At 46.2% G+C, this 20963-nt stretch overlaps 2 protein-coding genes across 3 annotated transcripts in view; both read left to right on the forward strand.

Moving 5' to 3' along the window:
• The window catches only part of BCAT1 (branched chain amino acid transaminase 1), a 647504-nt gene that overhangs the window by 330861 nt on the left and 295680 nt on the right, over positions 1 to 20963 (forward strand). The window lies entirely within an intron of this gene.
• KRAS (KRAS proto-oncogene, GTPase) overlaps positions 18004 to 20963 on the forward strand; it is a 31033-nt gene continuing 28073 nt past the window's right edge. For both annotated transcript variants that reach the window (XM_049783856.1, XM_049783857.1), the window contains exon 1: positions 18004 to 18124. In XM_049783856.1, the coding sequence (XP_049639813.1) occupies positions 18014 to 18124 (111 nt within the window). In that variant the 5' untranslated portion in view covers positions 18004 to 18013. The remainder of the gene's footprint in view (positions 18125 to 20963) is intronic.

The raw sequence follows: 20963 nt of genomic DNA on the forward strand, positions 1-20963 counted from the left end.
GCTGGAGAGATAGCATAGCGGTAGGACGCAGAGGATCCAGGACAGGCAATGGGACAGGTGATGGTTCGAATCCCAGCATCTCATACAGTCCCCCAAGCCTGGAGTTATTTCTGAGCACAGAGCCAGGAGTAACCCCTGAGCACCGCCAGGTGTGACCCCAAAACAAAACCCAATAACAACAACAAAACTTTGAGGTGTTTCTATGCCTGGAATAGTGACATGTAAATGTAGATGTTTGAATAGTATCTGTTGGGTGGATGAATGGATGAATGAATGAATGAATGAGATCTATCTGCTGCACTGGAGTTAACAGTCTCATCCACAAGAAGGAAAGACAGTGGGATCTTGGGAAAGCCAGGCCTCAAAATGAGTCTCAGAGCTTAGTGATGCCAAAGACTATACAAATGGATCTCCCCAGCTGCCAGAGGAAAGACAAGGAGGCTAAAACAATGTTTATATCTTCCCTGCTAAGGAGACAAAATGTGTTGTGCTGAGTCAACCTTTTCCTTTTGTTTTCTTGGCAGCATTGAAGTCAGCAGGCAGGTGGAAGTGGTGCTTGGCAGTGAGAACCATGTGACTGAAACAAAACAAAGTCGAAACCAAATTATGATCTGAAAGAGTTCTTGCCTGAACTTCCAGTTGCCCGCACTCCCCAGACTAGGGTTACCTGCTCAAAACCAAAGGCCAGGGGCCACCAGTGATCATCAAAGAACACATTCAGCCGCTCTTCTCTAACCAAACCCTAACCTCACACTCTGACACACGGAGCTTGGGAAAGCAGTATAGATGCAAGTTTGCAAAGACCAGGGGACCTCTCCATCTGGGAGATCGCTCAGTCCCTGCAGCCCACTCCCATCAGCCTCAGTGCCTACCTGCACTCTGTGCTTCCCACAGAGTCGCCAGCAACAGCACTGAGCACAGAGCAAAAACATCTTCTGTCTCTATGCTGGCCTGCTTTGTGGGGGGGGGGGGGGGGGAGAGGGTAGGGGGAGAGGGTACACCTGGCGGTGCTCAGGGTTTACTCCTGGCTGGCTCTGCACTCAGAAATCACTCCTGGCAGGCTCAGGGAACCATATGGGATGACAGGAATCGAGCCCAGGTCTGTCCTGGATCCATCGCATGCAAGACAAATGCCTTACCACTGTGCTATTGCTCCTGCCCAATGCTGGTCTGTTTTTAAGAGGCCTCTCTTCCCATCTTACTGTCTGTCATCAGCTTCTAAATGCTAATTAGAGACCTTTCCTTTAGGTCTGGGTGTTGGCTCTGTCCCCTATGACCAGAAGTAAAGACAAACATAGAAAAGAGCTGGGCAACCCTTAGGAACAAGGAGAACAGGAGGAAACTTTGTGGTATGCTACTAACGGGACCTGATTTCTGGAAATGGCTGGAAATTCTTTCAGAGAATAATCTTCCCTCCAAGAATGAAGTGGGAAGAAGTGATACTTCCAAAGCCACTCACCATGTCCAAATAACTCACCATGTTCCAAGTCACTCAAGTCAAGTGACCTGTACTTGGAGGATGGGACTCTGGGCTGCATCTCGTGGCATCATTGTTTTGCTGCTGTGAAATCATTGACAGCCCTCAGCTTAGGCATTAAAAATATAATAATTACTTTGTTCTTTTAGGACAGAAAATTATCTGCTAAAGAGGAAACACATCAGTGCATCACATGATGGAACAACTTATCACAGACCCTTGTTCCCAAGCACATAAAGAAGGAGCACTTTGAGCATAAATGTTCAACTCAGAAAGTGGCTGACTCTAAACATATGGTCAGGCCTTCCTCACACACTCTCAAGGCCACGCACAGATGGTTGCAAAGGTTTGGAAGCCCTCCAGATGCTTAGGAGTGATAGAGTTTAATTTTCAAATAATAGGCAACAAGAACATTTCATGATAAGCAAGAATGCCATTTGGAGGAGCAATGCTTTCACAATGGGAAAGTCAGAGCAGGGCCAGTGCCATAAAGTTTGGCGGAGATATATTTATCTCTGTGAATGCCTTGGAAGCTTCACTTCAAAGGTTTGCTGAATATAAATCAAGGAGGATTGGGATCATACATTATGCATCATAGTGAGAAGCTGTGCCACAAAGCCTATACTTCCTGAGCAAAACTTTAATATGAAAACTACCCATTTCCTTTCTTAACTCGAGAGGTTAAAACTGATGGATCCTATATCAAAATCCAGCTGTTTAAAGAATTCATTCCTGATTTAATTTTCCTGGGTCATTTCTTCCAGTCTTTAATAATACTTTAGACTAAAACTATTCCCTAACTGTGTTTGGTGCTGTTTCAATGCTATGTAATTTTTTTTATAGTTCTGTAGCCTTCGCTTTGTATCATTCTCTTTATTTAAGTAGAAATGCTGAAGGAAATGGTTTTGTGTGCCTCTTTGCACACACCAAAGTAATCATGCAAGAAAGGCAGATAAATCATCTTTAGGGGGTGAAGGCATTTGTGTTTGGTGATTTGAAAGTAAAATGAGATTTTTACATAAACATTTTATATTTTTTCTGGACTTACCTTTATTGCTATTCTTTCCAGGAACAAATCATTACTAGGGAAAATGCACAAGTATGTGTCAAAATACCTACAATAAAGTACAGTCATAGGCGATTTGTGCTAGAGAAATAAAGAAATTTTACAAAGTGAATATAAGAAAAAAGTATTATAGACATGAAAAAACAGAAATGTGTATAAAGACAGAAGCAACTATCATGTTCTATCTTGCATTAGCATAGACCCACCTCCTAGATATACAACCTAGTAGCCTTGATATGAAAGAGAGAAAGAAGAAAAGAGAGAGAAGCATGCTGCTGTAAATTTTTTTCAGTGCCATATCAGTCTTCCAATGTTTTTTTCACTGCCATCTTCATCCCATGTCCATCTGGCTAGCCTATAGAGCTGGGCTAGAAAGAAACTAATGAGATCTAAAATATCATTCTTGCTTCATTCCTCACATTTGTCTCCACTACATCTAAAATAGTGAGTTCTGCATTTCTGTAGTATCTAAGGACCCCAGACTACTATGAAATCTCACAAAACTCTGATATAGAGAAAAGAGCAAAACTGATCCAGCATCAGTACCTCTGGCTTGTGGATTGGAAGGAAACATAAAAACAGTAAGGAGGGAGGAAGCCAGAGTGATAGTACAGTGGTAGGGCGTTTGCCTTGCAAACTGCCTACCAGGGATAGACCAGGGAGTGATTTCTGAGAGCAGAGCCAGGAGTAACCCCTGATCGTCAGTGGGTGTGGCCGTAAAACAAAGCAAAATAAAACAAAAATAGCAAGGAGGGTGTCTGTGGTGTGACTGCAGTTGATGTGGGGCTCAATGTATGGCCCTCTGTGGGTTCAAGGGCTGGGACTAACTTGGGACCTGGAGTGTTTACTGAGCTTTCAACTCCATGCCAGGTAGTAAACTCCTCTCTATGAGGATGCAAAGATGAAGAGAATACATTTGTGTCTTAATGACCCCAAGTGGGGAATGATCCTTCTTCCAGGGGTATCTGATGTCTCCCTGTGATAGCCAGAGGCACGACAACCTGAATAAAACACAACTTACAGTTCCTTGGCTGTGTAACTTCCGAGTGTTGCAGACTGAACTCTAAGGAATCTGCTCATAGCCTTTCTCCAAAGCATGGACAAAGGTTGGATACACATTGTTGGGAGTGGCCACTGCTTCTGAGCATGTCTGGGGAGAACCAACCCCCACTAAAAGAAGTGGGTAGAGAGTTCATACGTTTTCATGAGGAGAGTGTGCTCCTGGAAATAAAGGGGAGCTGCTCCCCCACAACAGACATAATCAAATAGGAGGCTCTTACTATTTAAAACAAAATTTATTGTGGCAATTCTGGCTTAGGCAGCCATGAATGGTTTTTCTATTTCTAATAAAGATTTTAATTGAATCACTGTGAGATAGTTAAAAAGTTGTTTATGATTATTGAATTTCAGTCATACAATATCCAACACCCATCCCTGTGCACATTTCCTGTCACCAATGTCCCTATTTTTTCTTCCATCCTCCACCCTGTATGCCTCTCTGGCAGACATCCTCTCTGTCTCTCTCTGTCTCTGTCTCTCTCTCTCTCTTACTCTCTCTTATTTTAAAAACTGCAATATGAAATTGCAATATGATCACTGAAAGAGCATCATGTATATCATTTTATCCCCTTTTAGTACTTCTTGTCTAGCATGATCATTTCCAACTATCATTGCCATAGTGGTCCCTTCACTACCCTAACTGTGTTCTCCCGCTCTTTGTGGCAAGCTTCCTACCATAGATCAAGACATGGATGTTATAGGGGTACAATTTCACAGCACTTCACAATTCTCGTTACTACACAACTCTCAGTTTCTCTCTTCTACCTGGGGGTTCCCCTCTGGTCACCTCAGTGCTGGGTCAGAGTGGTTTTTTTTTTGCTGTGGATTTGGATTTTTCCCTGCTTTGCTGCTCTCTGTAGCACTCCTGTGAGTGAGATCATCTGCTATTTGTCTTTCCTCTTCTGACTGATTTCCTGACCCTCTCCAGTTCCATCCATGTTGTTGCAAGAGGCAAGAATGCACCTTTTCTTGTAGCTGCGTCTGTTTATAGAGAGAGACCACAGTTTCTTTGTCTACTCATCTGCCACTGGGCACTTGGGTTATATCCAGTTCTTGGCTCTTGTAAATGCTACAGCGAATTTAGGTGTGTCTGTATCAATGTGACTTAGTGATGTGTTCTTGGCATAGGATGGGAATTGCTGGGTCACAGAGTAGTTCTATTTTTAAATTAGAAACAATGTCCATGTTTTTCATAGAGGATGAATTCATTTACATGCCCACCAATAGTAAATGAAGTTTCTTTCTCTGGCACTGGTTGTCTCTGATTTGTTGGTTTGTTTAATTTTGAACTAGACCAGGGGTCCTCAAACTATGGCCCTTGGGCCACATGCAGCCCACAGAAGACATTTATCTGGCCTGCCTGGTGTTTTTGCTCCGCTGAAGGTCCTTAGTAGCCTGCTCATCTCGGGCCTGCGGTGCAAATGTGTGGAATGTGCACCACATTATCTGACTCCCCTCCTTCTCTATCTCCCCCTTTTTTTTGGTTTATGGGCCACACCCGGCGGTGCTCAGGGGTTACTCCTGGCTGTCTGCTCAGAAATAGGTCCTGGCAGGCACGGGGGACCATATGGGATGCTGGGATTCGAACCAACCACCTTAGGTCCTTGATTGGCTGCTTGCAAGGCAAACACCGCTGTGCTATCTCTCCGGTCCCCCTTCTCTATCTCTTGACTCCTCGTCTCAGTCTCAGGCAGGGGTCCCAAATTACTTACTGCCCATGGGTCACTATTGTTCATAGTTATTTTTAAAATAGAGTCTGGCCCTCCAATGGTCTGAGGGACAGTGAACTGGCCCCTGTTTGACAAGTTTGAGGACCCCTGAACTAGACCTCCCTTACTGTTGTCAGGTGATACTTCATTGTCATTTTGATGTGCTAGTTTCCCTGTTGTAAAAGCTGGGGGGGGGAACCTTTGGGGGAAGCTGTGGTGTTTGAATATTATATTCATAAAATCCTCTTTAACAGTATTGTAAACACGGGGTGGGGCATCTTCTGATGAAGATCTTTTGGCAACCTACTTGCCTGTTTTCTATAGTAAAGTGTTTGTTGAACTTTTCTTCCCAGTTAATTGGTGGGGGGGGGCGGAGGTTGGGACTACCCTCAGCAATGCTCAGGGCTTATTCCTGGCTCTGTGTTCAGGGATCACTCAACCCTGAAGGCATACAGACAAATATGTGGTGCTAGGGATTGAATCCAGGTTAGCTGTGTAAAAGGCAAACTCTTTCCCTGCTGTACTAAATTTTTTGTGATATTTTTCCCCCTGATCCCTCATTTTTTTTGCGATATTGTTTTGTTTCTTTTTTAAAAATAATACCTTTATTACGCACCATGGTTACAAACATGATTATAGTTAGGTTTTAGTCATAAAAAGAACACCCCCCTTCACCAGTGCAACAATCCCATCACCAGTGCCACCTATCTCCCTCCTCCCCAATCTGTGGCCTGTATTCGAGACAGGCATTCTACTTCTCTCACTCATTAACATTGTCATGTAATAGTTGTTAGTGCAGTAATTTCTCTAACTGCACTCACCACTCTTTGTGGTAAGCTTCATATCTTGAGCAGGTCCTTCTAGCCCTCATCTCTACTGTGGATTGTTTTCTTGTTAAACATTTATGAATTATATATCTTGGTTATGGGCCCGGAGAGATAGCACAGTGGTGTTTGCCTTGCAAGCAGCCTATCCAGGACCAAAGGTGGTTGGTTCGAATCCCGGTGTTTCATATGGTCCCCCGTGCCTGCCAGGAGTTATTTCTGAGCAGACAGCCAGGAGTAACCCCTGAGCAATGCCGGGTGTGGCCTAAAAACCAATATATATATATGTATGTATATATACATATACATATATATATATATCTTGGTTATTAACCCTCTCTCAGATATCTTGGGAGGATGAATATTTGTTCCCCAAATAAGGACTTCCACTATTTGTTTAGTTTGTGGTGCTGAGGATCATCCCAGGGCTCCAGCATTTAGTGACATGTACTAAGAGACATTTCCCCCATTTCCTTCATCGGGGACTCTGAAACTGCTTTAGAAGTATATGCTGTTAAAAACTATGGTGACAATACAAGCAGATATACCCTGCAGTGCTCAGGGGTTATACCTAGCTCTGCTCAGGGATCACTCGTGGTACACTCAGAGGATCATATGGATACTGGGGAATAGAACCCATGTCAGTCACATACAAGGTAAGTGCCCTACATGCTGTATTATTGCTCCAGCCCCCAAAGCAGTCTCCACTTCTCAGAGAAACTTGAGAAATCTTAGTTCTGGGTCCAATGGTACTTAACCTCGAGAGCCAGATTTGCAAATGCATGAAATCACGAAGATCTGAGATATGGGATGCAGAATTCAATAAAGAAGTAACTGCAGATGCTCTCCCTTCACCTGAGTGACCTATTCCAGCTCTTTAGAGTAGTAAGTAGGAGCTCACTGGACACCTTCACTCCTTATCCTCTTCATCATCCTGGGACTGTGTGCTCTGGTGGGATTCCAGAGCATCCTGTTTCTCCCACAACACAGAGCAAGCAAGCACTCACTGCCACTGCTCTCGACACTTCCTCTTCACTGTGTCAAATGTCAGTGACCTACCTGGCCCCTCAGTCATTCTTGCTCTTCAAATGCTCTAACAATTCTTGAATTTTCAAGGAAAGTAACAGACTTCACCTTTGGTTGTTGGCCAGAACCAATTCAAGTCACTTTTTACCCCTTCACACCACCATGCACAGTAGGTACCTGCCTCCAACCCTTGTCAGAGCTCAAAAGAGTTTCCAAGCTTTCTATTGGAAAAGGTGACCCAAGAATATGTTACTAATGGCATCTGTTTCACTTTTCTCTCCTTTTTCTTTATTTGTAAGATTACTGATGTTTTCTTGGGGGAAAGAAGCAGATCACCGTTTTTCAATTTTTTTTCTTGGAGGCTCAAATAATGGGAGAACATCTCATTCATCATAGACACCCCTGGGAACAAGTTGCAACTCCCACTTGCATGCATCAGAGAATTCCCAGCTGCGTGAGAAGTATGTACGGGGATAAGCCTGAGCAGGAATTAAATTTTGTAAAGCTAATTCAAGTGTGAACAGCTTTAATATCAATGACAAATGACTTCCGTGCAGCCTCATGACGAAATACAGCCCCCCTGACTGGCCTAATGGGACTTGCTTGAAAGGATAATGCTATACTACTGTAGCAAGCATTACTTGGTTTCTGGAAAGTACATGAAAAGAACACATATGCATGCTCACTACCTGGAACTTGCATGCATCACATGTGAATCAGACTATATCTGTTCTTGATGACCTCTGCTTTCTGAGCTTGGATTTCTCCAGCTCTGTCAACCATTTTACACACAAGCATAGAATTTTCTCTTTAAGTTTTAATTTATATGAAAGTATATTTAATAGCCATGAATTCTTTTTGAGAAAATTGGATTATTTAGACTTTATTATGGTCTCTTTCTAGAACTGACTTCAGACTAATTTGTATTCTTTTATGGTTATTTGTTTTTATTTTGGTCCATACCCAGAGGTATTCAGGTCTTATTCTTGGCTCTGCACTCAAGAATTACTCCTATTGTGCTCCAGGGGACATATGGGACATCAGAGATTGAATCCAGGTTAGCTGCATACAAGGCAAACACATGTCTGTTGAACTATATCTTCAGCCTCTAATAGGTGGTCTTTTGTTTTTATTTTTGTTTTTGTGTTCGGATTATACTCAGCAGTGATCACTTCTCCCAGGTTGGTGCTCAGAAGTTGTCTTTGGCTGTGCTGGGGGACCATCTTGTGCCAGGACAGATTTGGGTCTTCTGCATACAAAGCCTATGCTTCTACCAAACTAAATGCAAAACCAACCAATCATCTCTCTCTCATAGATGATCTGAAAGAAAACAAGAAATCTAGGGTTTCCTGACCTGAGCATAGGCTGTGTTCTTTGCATTGCCTAGAAAGAGGAGGTACATACATCTCAGCCCAGGCTCTCAGCATTGTGATGAGAAAAAAAATGGGGGAGGGGGGAACCCAAACACATTTTGAGAAGTAGGAGTACTTCACTCATATAAAATTACAAGGAGAATTTTCTCTTTGCTCACAGTGTTTATCCACCAACAGCACTCATTTGGCCAGTTCTGTCTGTATTTTGCAGCGATGGGTTAAAACCCAGGGGCTTACAAATGCAAGGCAAGAACTCTGCTACTGAACCATATCCCTACTCTCACCATTACTTAGAAAAATTAGCACAGGATATCTCATGAGAAGTAATTAAGTATAAAGTACTGTCTTTCTACCAGCTTGGGAATTTACCAGCTTGTTTCAGAATGATTCTCTGGAAATATATATTTTGGAAATATATTTTGTTTTGTTTTGTTTTTCTTTTTTTAATAATATCTTTAAGCATCTTGATTACAAACATGTTTGTAGTTGGGTTCCAGTTATAAAAAAAAAAAAGAATATCCCCTTCACCAGTGCAACCTTCCCACCACCAATGCTCCCATTCTCCCTCTTCTCCCCCCACTGCCTGTATTCAAGACAGGCATACTACTTCTCTCACTCACTACCATTGTCATGATAGTTGTTAGTGTAGTTTATTTCTCTAACCTCACCATTCTTTGTGGTAAGCTTCATATTGTGGCCAGTTCTTCCAGCCCTCATCTCTCTTGTCCCTGGGTGTTATTATAATAATGTCTCTTATTTTTCTTAAATCCCATAGATGAGTGAGACTATTCTGTCTTTCTCCCTCTGACTTATTTCACTCAGCATAATAGTTTACATGTCCATCCATGTATAGGAAAATTTCATGACTTCATTTTTCCTGATGGCTGCATAGTATTTCATTGTGTTTATGTACCTCAAATTTCTTTAGCCACTCATCTGTTGTCGGGCATCTGGGTTGTATCCAAATTCTGGCTATTGTAAATACCACTGCAATGAATATAGGCATATAGAAGGCATTTTTGTATTGTTTTTGTGTTCCTAGGGTATAGCCCTAGGAATGGTATAGCTGCATCATATGGGAGTTCAATTTCCAGTTTCTTGAGGAATCTCCTTATTGTTTTCCATAAAGACTGAACTAGATGGCATTTCCACCAGCACTGGTGCTAACACTGATTGTTCTTATTCTTTGGCATCTTCCTTGTATAAGACCAATTATTATTCTTTGCAGCATATGTTGGAGTGTGTTTGGGGATTTTAATTTTTTTCATTTAAAATGTGTGTGCATTGCTCTTCTTTTCTTCAAACAAAACCACATAACTTGAACTATCTAGTACTGCCTCTCAAATAGAAGGGAAAAGAGTGGACGTTATCAAGACCAAACAGTTGTATGATCATCAAGTAGTAAGCTAGACAGGGGGGACAACCTATACTAGCAGCCTGGGGGTTGTGGGTGGGGGATATGGGATGCAAGATGGGAACGGGGGTTGAGGGAGGACAACTTTGGTGATGGGAATTCCCCTGACACATTGTTAATATGTACCTGAAATATTACTGTGAAAGATATGTAAGCCACTTTGGTCAAAATAAAAATTATATCAAAAAAATTGTGTGCCCACGAGTGTGTGTATATGTGTGTATATGTGTGTCTCTGGTCCACACTCACTGTAATCAGGGTTTACTTTGGCTCTGTGCTCAGTGATCACTTATGGCAGTACTGGGTTATATGTTGTGTGGTGAACCATATGTGCTTTTCAGGATTCTAACCCCATAGTTTGCACAGTAAAAGACAATGTCTCACCTCCTGAGATATCTATCTCTTAGGCCCTCAACAAATAATTTTTGAGTGAGTAGTCCAGAGTTCTAGTAGCAGCAATTCAGCAGTGAACACAACAGACCAAATCCTAGCTCTTGTAGGTGGAGAAATAAGTGAAACATATTGTACGGCAGATGGAGATAAGATGCCTGGGGAAGATATGCAGATAGAGGGGAGAGACAGTTCTGGAATGTGAGGTGTAATTTGCTAGGAGATGTTCAGGCCCTCCCTAGGAGCAACCTTGCAGGGCCTTCCAGTAGGAACAGCTTGAAGCCCTGCAGTGAGTGTCTGCGGGTACCCTGGGTGCCCACATTGTAAAGGGGAAAGAGAGACAGGCAGACCAGGGGACAGAGATGAATCCAAGATTAGGAAGCCTGAAAGCACTCAGGGGTCACTGTGAGGGCAGCTATTGAAGTTTTGAAACTGGAAAGTGGCAGGCCTTCATAGTGACTTTAGCATTACCCCTCGAGAAGTGGGAGGCACTATTTTACTCAAATGGACCCAAAAGAACTGCTCTAGAACTGGGCCTGAATAAAGGCAAGAGCTTTTTGTTAGAGAATATCTGATGGATAGCTGACAGGAGAGTATGGATGCTAAGGTTCCCAGACCTATTAATTTTCAAAGAGGGTTTGGACCACCTCTAGTTAAAAAAAAGAAAACACATTTGGAGTTACAAGTTTCCAAAGTGAGATCAGGACCACTTCAAGGCCATCCTGAATGCACTTCATGATTATGTCTAGTCACCCAGACTCCCACGGCAGCTTCTGCTCACTGGAATCTGCCGGCTTGACATATGAGCAGAATCTGTTTTCCTGTCAGAGCTGGAATGACAATGAGTTTGAAATCACTCAAGGGATGGCTTGTGCAGAGCAGGTGGTTTCATGGAAGTAGGCTGAGATTCAGGGTCCAGGGGTATTTCAGGAAGAAATGAATACACAAATGAAGGACAGCAGAGGGAAAAATGGGAGGACAGGGATCTGCGAAAAGGTTTAAGTAATCTTTTTTCATGATTTTAAATAGTGATCTTTTTCTCAGAATACTCTCTGTCCATCGACCAAGAATTTATCATCATCATACAGAGATGAATAACTAAGAAGCTTTGTGGATATCCACATGTCAAAGGACTCTAAGGAGTCTAAGAACCACAGCTGCTGCACTATTGACATTTGCACCCTTGACTGTGGAATTATTTCTGTGTTTTTGGGTATCAGTGGTTCCCCAAAGCCTAAAAGAGTCCCTGGCATGTGATAAGTGCCCAATTGATATTCCTTTGATGAATGAAGTCCTCAAAAGAGGAATGAGCAGTTTACTCAGCCATCAGATGAAGTAACAAGGAAATTTAAGGCCCTGAAAAAAATTGGAAGTAGGTTAGTCAAAGTTTGTGCAGACATTATTTTATGTGGAAAGACTGGCAAAAAGGGAAAGCATCATGTACAGTTCTATTGATTGCCACTGCCCACTCATAAACTCTGACAAGAGGAAATTTCTAGGGCTGGAAAATGGTGGCTAGCTGATAGGCCTCTTGTCTTACACATGACCAAACTGGTTTGACCCCTGGAACTGAAAAAAAAAAAAAAAAACAATCCCCTGAGCCCTGCCAGAAGTGGAGAGATCCTTGAATACAGTCAGGGATAAGCCCTGAAGCATCACTGAATGTGGCCTCAAACAAACACAGAGACAGAGAAGAAAATGCCAAGAAACTGAGAGCAAACCAAATTCTCTTGAGTTTTCCTGCATCAGAACCGATGATTTGATCTCACTGCTACTTTCATCAACTCTTGCATATTGTTTTGCACTGATATTTGAGGGGTAAGGTATTGTCCAGAGAAGTAGACAAATTAAGTGAAGTGCCTATCTTGTCCCTTTCAACTGAAGGCATACAGAAGATAAACGAATGGTCTGGAGCTGGAAGAGGACATTGAAGGGATGTGGTGGGGAAAATACTTGTGAACACACATCATCATGCTGGAATAGAATTTCCTTAGAAATGTGATCATAAGGATAAGGACAGAGATAAGGCAAACTGTGTGCCTGTGGGGCAAGCAAAGAGTACCTCCTCAGATCAGATAGAAATAATAGTTTTGCTGCTGTGGTTGTTTTTGGTAAGTTTTGGGCCCATACCCAGAGTTGGTAGACAGAGATTTGAGGATACCACAGGGCACCCACATGCAGGCCATTATTCCCTTTCTGCCCCTACCTCTCCAGCTCTACATGTTTATTGGGAGACAGCAAAGGAAGGGTGAGCTGGAGCCAGAGGTGACACTGGACTAAAGAGTTATCCTAAAAAAGACAGACAAGAGAACAGCTGTCCTAAGGAGTAGAGAGACATTTTCAGAGCCATTCTAGTGTAGAGCCTGTGCACAGATAGTTAGGCAGAGCTCAGGCTGAGCAGATTGTTCAAAGGGAAGACTGTGGGGAAGAGACAAGGTGCTGAGGGGAAGGATGACCAAAATGGCTTCTATCCCCAGTACCACATATGGTCCCATGAACACTGTCAGAAGTGACCCTGGAACACAGAGCCAGGAGTAAATCCTTAGAATCTCAGGGTATGCCCCACCAAAACAATTTTTTAAAGGACTCAAGATTTATTAAGGCAGATTTCAGAGAGGAACACCCTTACCTTTCCATGCATTTTTAGGTGTTCAGACACACATATGTGTGTACCCCACACATTTCATCTTTGAAAGTATTTGGGCGATTCAGAAAACATCTTTGACACAATGCTACAGCTGTCTGACACCATGTTGGGAAGAAACTGTTGACTTCTGAGCAAGGACAAATTTAGCTGCAGGAGAAAGGATGGATAGACAGAGAAGGATGAACAGAGACAGTCAGAGAAGGATGGACAGAGACAGTGAGAGGGCGCAGGGTTGTTCCCTCTAGCACTCATGCGCCTTTTGCTGAGACTGCTCATTTGGCCCAGCTTCCTACCCGGGCTCAGATGCTCCTAGGCAGCCTCAAGGTGCTTTGTCAAGCTTTGCCCTCCTCTGCTGTGAAGCCCTTTCAAGATCTATGCAACAGCGGCAATAGGGAGAACGTTGTATTAGAAGCTGCCATAGAGAACAAAAGCTTATCATGTACTTGAAGTGTGATTTATTTGTCAGAATATTTTCAAAGCAACATGCAAAAATCAGAATTCACAGATTGAACAAAACAAAACAAAAAAAGCATTGTGCCATCAAGCACAGAGAAGCTCTTCCAAACACCCAAGGGTGCAAGGCTCAAGGTAGATCCTCCTGTAAAAGGGGGAGCCTGGAGAGTTGGGGATAAGACATCTAATTAGGAGGGGGTTGCTCCACTTCATCTACTCACCATTCCACAAGTATTTACTGAGTACCTGTGTGCAGCGGGACAGGGACAGGGATTAGAGACCAGTCCCAGGGCCATGTTACCTGAATGAACAGGGGGGGGGGAGAGAGAGAGAGAGAGAGAGAGAGAGAGAGAGAGAGAGAGAGAGAGAGAGAGAGAGAGAGAGAGAGAGAGAGAATAGGTGGAGGTGGTCAGAGGAAGAGGGAATCTCACCAGCAAGATGGTCTGCGGGGGGAATGCAAGAGCCTAAGGCATTTGAGCAGTCCAGTGAGTTTTGTGGTTTTTGCCCATTCCTTGAGGAAGGAAGGACCTGCCTGGAATCTTCTGGGGGGCACAGCCAAGACTTCAGGGGAAAGAGGAGAGGGGCTAGCAGGATAAGGGTGTGCCTGAAGCCTGGACTTTGGGTGTCCAGGCTTTATTTTGGGGGAGCACACCCGCTGATGCTCAAGGATTACTCCTGGCTATGCGCTCAGAAATCGCTCCTGGCTTGAGGGCCTCCAGGGGATGGAACCTCGATCCATCCTTGGTCACTAGGTTAGCCATTTGCAAGGCAAATGCCCTACCACTGCACCACCCCTCTGGGTGTCCAGGCTTTGGAGAAATGGGTGCTGTTTTGTGAGCAGGGGACCATGACGGCCAGAGTATGGCTTGGACTTCAGCTGTGTGCACTTGGACCCAGCCCCTAACCTCTCTCTCATTAGCCCTCTCCGCAGGGCCTGGGGCTCCGGCAGCCTGTACGAGTGACCCTTCCACCCCTTCCACAGTAGAAAGCAAACCAGAACAGTTCGAATATGAAATACATGAATTAATTCTGGGTTTGTGCTATGGTTGAACAGTGTTTGTCAGCTTTTGCACCTTTTGACACACTGCTCCCAAGTAGTGAGTTGGTTCCCAGCCTCATCCACGATCACCCCATTTATCTGTTTTCATCTGTGAACTTCTTGGGGATATTGGGGTGGGGGGGTACACTGCAGAGGAGGCAGAACCTATGTGGAGAGGCTAAGAGCTCACAAACTCCTCACTGACCTGCCTGGCTGGGAAGGTGATCTCCAGGCTGTTGGGCCCAATTTTGACAGTCCTATTACATTTCGGCAGACTGACAGCTAACTATCATCTCCTTTCTGGCTAACTGGGAGAACTGAACCAGCAAGGGACACTTGGAACCCCCACCACCAGGGCTGTCCTTGCCTGAGCCCAGTCAGTCTCAGAGGCCCTAGGAGAAATCCCTGTTATCCTCCCATGGCTGCAAGCCTGGGAAAGGGGGTTCTCCTGCGGCGTTCCCACCGCTGCTGACGGGGCAGGGCCTCGCAGAACCTAGTTCGCCTTTTCCATATAGGTGCATGAGCTGAGGGGGGCCAGAAAGTGGCCCAGCGCTGGGTGGGGGTGGACTCTCCGCAGTGATCTGTCCAACTCACAGGGCCGCCACCTTGCACACCACCCGCCAGGATTCCTCTGAGAGGGCTGCAAAGCCGAGGGTGGGGGGGGAAGCGAGCGCCAACGCCAGCGCCAGCGCCGTGTGGGTTCCGCAGTGTCGTCGTCGCCCCGCCCCGCCGCAGGCTCCGCCCCTCACCGCAAGCCCCTCCCCTCCTCCGAGAGGGCCACGCCCCTTCCCTCGCCCCGCCTCGCCGCCGCCCGTCCTAGGTCCGCGGCGGTCCCGCGCCTCGCCGCCGGCCACGCCCTCCTTCGCGCGGGCCCCGCCCCTCCCTCTCGCCCCGCCCCCCGCCCCGCCCGCGCGGCCGTGTGTAGAGCGCCGCGGAGCGCCGAGCGCATCGAGCAGGCAGGCTCTGGCCCTGGCCCCGGCGGCCCGCCGCTCCGGAGCGCTCGCCTCGCTGCGCCGTGCCGTGCCGTGCCGTGCCGTGCCGTGCCGTGCCGCGCTCGGCACTCGATTCGCCTGCGCGGCCGCGGCGGCTGAGGCTGAGGCTGAGGCTGAGGCTGAGGCTGAGGCGGCTCGGCCGGACTCGCTGGCGGCCCCGCCATTTGGAACCAAGCGGGCGGGCGGGCGGGCGAGAGCGGCGGGGGCGGCCAGAGGCGCGGCGGCTCCGAGCGCGGGGCTGAGGTGAGGCGGGCGGCGGGCGGCTGTCGCGGGGCCGCGGCGGGCGGGGCCCGGCTGAATGAATCGGGGTGCGGGGGGCCGCTTCCTGGCCGGCGGGGAAGCCCTTCCTCCTTCCCTTCCTTCCTCCCTCCCTCCCTTCCTCCCGCCCGCCGGCCTCGCGTCCGAGCGCCCTCGCTTCCTCCTCCGCGCCGGCGGCGGCGGCGGCCGAGCCTCGGCGGAGCGGCCGCCCGGGCCTCCGCGTCCTCGCCGCCCGCCCGACACTCCCCGCGCCCTCCCCCGCCGCTGACATTGCTGCGGCCACAAAGGCGGCGGTGCGGGGCGCGGCGGCGGCGGCGGCGACACAGGTGCCCCCGCCCGCACACACGCCCGGCCCGCTCGCTCGCTCGGCCCCGCCGGGAGGAGGAAAAAGTTGCTCCCGAAGGGCCGCAGACGTTGGGCCAACTTAGCCGGCCCCGCACGGAGCCCAGCGCTCCGCAAGCCAGCAGCAGCAGCAGCAGCAGCAGCAGGGCCTCCCCCCTTCTCCTGCCTGGTCGGTGCAGCAGCGGGGGGACCCCGGGTCCGAGCCTCCACTTAGCACCTCAAGTTGCACGCTCCAGCCCCCGTGTGTTTTCTCTCTCTCTCCCCCGTCTGCACGGCACCACCTTCCAGGAGCCCGAACCCCGCCACGGTGCCCTCGAATGCGGCTCCCACGCCCAGAGCTCAACCCGAGCAAGCCCGGCGCTTTCTTGGGTGGGCAGGGCGGACTGGCTAGCTGGCCGGCCTGGGACCCGCAGCTAAGCTGAAGCTGAAGCCCCTCCTAGGCGGGCGCAGGCTTTTTTTTTTTTTTTTTTTTTTGCCACCTGGACCCCCCCAAGCAGAAAGAGCGCCTTTCTGCACCCTGGTGGGGTGCAGGTGGTGATGTCTGCAGAGACCGGGAGGGGGGACGCGCTGTCCTTTGGAAGGACGAAGGTGTCACAGCTTCAGAGACCAGGGCTTGACCCCAGGGTTGCTGCTGACCCCCAATTTCCTTCTCCAGGGCCATTGATGGGGAAGATGGTTTACTACGGGTAAACTAGATTTCTGGTTTCTTTGTAGGGATGATGGATGAGATGATTTGTTTTGCAAAAATTTAAAATACAAGAAAACATCCTGCGGGGCCCCCCCCCCTTTAAAATGACGGGGTCAGGTCCCAGTTTGGAGGCTCTATTTGCTGGCTTCCTTAGGTGTGACTGCGCGCGGCTTCACTGGAATCTAGACCGCCACTGGATTTAAAAATATTGCTGGTTTTTAACATTTCTACTTGGAGTTTTTCAGAACTGATTTCTGCCTAGACTAAGTAGGCGAGTGTCGTCGAGTCAGTTGGCGTCAGGGGTTTGATTTGGGGCACCTGAACCCTCTGGAAAGCTATTTACCCGGAACAGGTCCTTTCTGAGTTCACTGCTTATTGGTGCTATTCTCTAGCGATTGGAGGAAAGGAAGAAAAGGATTTGGTCTCAGAAGCTTGAAAATACTTATTAAGATATTTTAAATTCTCATTGAAAGCAGCGCTTCCTTTTAAATTTGATGCCAGTGCATTCAGTCCAAGAGCTGGTTTTCAGCACAAAAGAATCATAGATGTGTTCAAGTTGTGGATACCGAGTCGCTTAGCATTCTTTGAGGGGTTCCACCATCATTCCCCCTCACCCGATGTGTGGCCCCGGTTCCACCATCATTCCCCCTCACTCGATGTGTGGCCCCCGGAATCGGTATCAGACATGGCCTCTCTCCACTTTGGGATTTAAAGGATGGGCCGGCCCAGCTTTATTGGACATAACCTCTCGGCCATCCCTGAGTCTTGTGGCCTGTTCTCGAGAGCCTTGCTCCGCAAAGTTAGATGCTGCCATTCTAGACTGCAGTCAATTAGGGATGTTGCAGAGACTTTGGCCCTTGGGTCGGGGGGGATTCCTGAGAGGGGACCAATCCCTGGACCCTCACCCTGAATCTCTGGCTCCTTCCAGACACAGACATACACTATGACACAAAGGTTAATGGGTAGAGGCTGGCGTAACCTTAGCCCAAGAGAAGAGAGCTTAGGGTAAACTGGGGGCGTGTGTTGGGTGTGTGTGTGTGTGTGTGGGGGGATGTGTGTGCTTGTATGTATGGCCAAGGGCAACTCATTCCAGCTGAAGTATTTGTTCATCAGAGTTTGCAGGATATTTTGAGATTATTTTCCTAAAAGTGAATTGGTGTTCTATGACCTCTACAGAGAGTGGGTCATAATCCCTTCCTGTATAGCTTGTGTTCTAATATAGTCACTTTTTTATTTCACCATAAGGCCTGCTGAAAATGACTGAATATAAACTTGTGGTAGTTGGAGCTGGTGGCGTAGGCAAGAGTGCCTTGACGATACAGCTGATCCAGAATCACTTTGTGGATGAATATGATCCTACGATAGAGGTAAATCTAGTTTTACTAATATACACACTGGTCCATGTTGGCCCCTCGTTTAGGCACTGTCCTGCACTTCCCCCCAAATAAGGTTTCTCTGGTAATTTATCACAGCATAAGATAGCTGCGTTGAAGTCACTTTATTAAGTTACCTGTGATCTACTTGGGCGTCAAAGCCTTCACTTGGAAATGAGTTCTCTGTCTGCACTGTTGCCATTTTCTCTATCAGCCTGTGTACATTCTGTTTGGAGGTGTGTTTTAAAATTTGGTGGGGGTTGCAAATTTAATTTATATCAGGTTTACCTCACAGACATTTTTAAATAAAAAATATGGGTATTGTTAAAGATTTGTTAATTTAATATCATGTTAAGAAATTAGTTGAAATCATGCAGGTGGAATATAATTGTTATCTAAAAACAAAGCACTTTTTTTGTTTAAAAACAAAAAAAAATTTTTTTTTCTTGTTTTTACACTGAAGTAGTGAAGAAACTACAGCTACTTAATGGGATAGGTTGTGTTTAGCAACACCCAGCGGTACTCAGGGCTAACTCCTGGTGGAATTTGGGGTGCCATTGGTTGACTGTAAGTCATTTGTTTTCAAGGGAAGGGCCCTCCGCAGTGTAATGTCACTCTAGCCCAACCTGCTAGTTTTTTTTTTTTTTAAAACATCCCAAATCATTCTTTACTTCTTTTATATAGGTGATAGATAAGGTACTGCACTGAGTCTTTGCCACCCTTTTCAGTGTATTGAGATAAATCATCTCATCTTAGTTCTGTGAAAATTCCCACACTAAAGATCAAAAAGCTGGGTTCCTGGCTGGGCTGAGAGCTAGAGGCGCAGACTCCATTTCCTTGGGTGGCAGTGAACTCCCTGCCCCCAGGCAGATAAGGGGTAGGTGAGCCCCAAGAGAGGGTGCTCATATCTGACCTTCTCATTCATATCTAGGATGTATTCTTAGCAGTTCTTCTGTCTAATCTCTGTTTTTTAGGTTTAGTTTAACAATCATGCCCTTGCCCTTATCTCATAAATTGGTTGGGGTTGCTAGATTATCTCTTAGTCCTCTTTACCCCTGGCTAAGCAGTTCTAACCTCTCCCTTCCAGATGTGATGCATTCATTTGAAAGTCAGCTTTAAAGACCCAGGGGTGTGGCTCAAGTGGCAACACTCCTGACCTCCCCTGTGTGTGTGTGTTTGTGTGTGTGTGTGTGTGTGTGTGTGTGTGTGTGTGTTGGGGGAGATAGGGTGTGATTCTCAGCACTGCACAGTGCCCATAGCACCACTGGCTAATGGCCTCTTAGTTCCTCTGGGAGTAATCCCCATAAAAATACGAAGAAGCTTTTAATAGCTTACAGAGTTTGTACAGACACTTGAGTGGATAACACAGAGACGGATACTGTGGATTCTGGTAATCTTGTTGGTGAAGTTTTAGAGTTTTTGAGGGTTGATTAAATTATGGCTCATAAGGAAATGTCAGATATTTTGGAGCTGCTTTATTTGCAAAAGTTTGGTGTGAACATGGGAGCCAATTTTATTTGGCTTCCAGATTTCATATTTGAATTGTTAGGGGGAATGGCCTAACTGAAGTGGAACTTCCACACCTTGCGGCAGGTCAGTTCCGTGCTGGATGATGCTTTTGCTTTCTTTCGAGGCGACATAGATAGTTCGTTTCAAAGCCATTTTTGGTTCACCAAGGTTTTCATTTCAAGTTCCCTAAAGCCAAAGTTCCTTGCCCTACTCTGCCATTTAATCAGATACAAAGGAAGTTACAGGTGGGGCTGGGAATTTTCCTGGGCTTCTAAAGGTGGCTTCCATATTCTATGAAAAGTGGAGGAATTCCATTGCTGTTGCCTACCGGAGGCCATGACAGACTCTAGGATGATGTGAAAAACCTTGTTAGGAAATTTCTGGTTTAATATTATGATACTGCCTAGTCTTAAAGAAATAAAAGTCAATGTGCCGTCCTTTATTTGTGGGGGAAGGTAGAACAAAATGCATTACCTCATGTAGGGAACTGATTTCTGTCTCCCAGAGGACTTGGCTTTACAGCATTGATTACCTGTGACCTTTAACATGGTCCCTCCCTCGATGGTCGGCCACCTGGGGAAAGTCCCAGGTTCTTATCATTCCATATCATGACTCTTTGAGAACTAAGAACTTCTGGGAAGAGAGGCAGAGAAGTTCGGCCTTCCTGCAATGAGAATGCTACCCGGATGTTCTTTGAAAAGTGAGCAGGGGTGCATGTAGAACTGTCCCTCTCACTCTTCAGTGCTCACTGGTGGTGAGTAATGTCCAGGACTGAGAGAGCACACGTGTGCTGTAGACCCTATGTATGGAGTTCACATTTATTCTCCTGTACTAAAGCAAATTAGAAATTTAGAAAGCAGATTTCAAGGAAGTCATACTATAAATCCTAGTGATTTCATGCTCTGAGGTTGATTGAAAAGTGGGTATTCTTTATTTTTCTATATGTAAAAATGGCCTAAAGCAATGACTTGTCTGCTCAGACTCCTTTTCTCTTTGTTGTTTTTTGGGCCACACCCAGAGGTGCTCAGGGGCTACTCCTGACTGCCCTCAGAAATCACTCTTGGCTGGATCTTGGGGGACCATTTGAAATGCTGGGACCGAACCCAGATCAGTTCTAGATTGGCTGTGTGCAAAGCAAATGCTCTACCCATTATGCTATCACTCTGGCCCTGATTAGAAGTCTTCATTGAACAAATGAGGGGTTGATTAGGATTTCAGTGTTCTAAAACCAGCTGCAGTGTGGAATTTTCAGCTAGGACATTTAATGTTGGTGGTTGGTTGAGTTTTTGCTGTTCCAAAATCTGGACATAGAAGACTTAGACTG

Source organism: Suncus etruscus, chromosome 11, assembly GCF_024139225.1.
Source record: "Suncus etruscus isolate mSunEtr1 chromosome 11, mSunEtr1.pri.cur, whole genome shotgun sequence".
Classification (NCBI taxonomy): Eukaryota; Metazoa; Chordata; class Mammalia; order Eulipotyphla; family Soricidae; genus Suncus; species Suncus etruscus.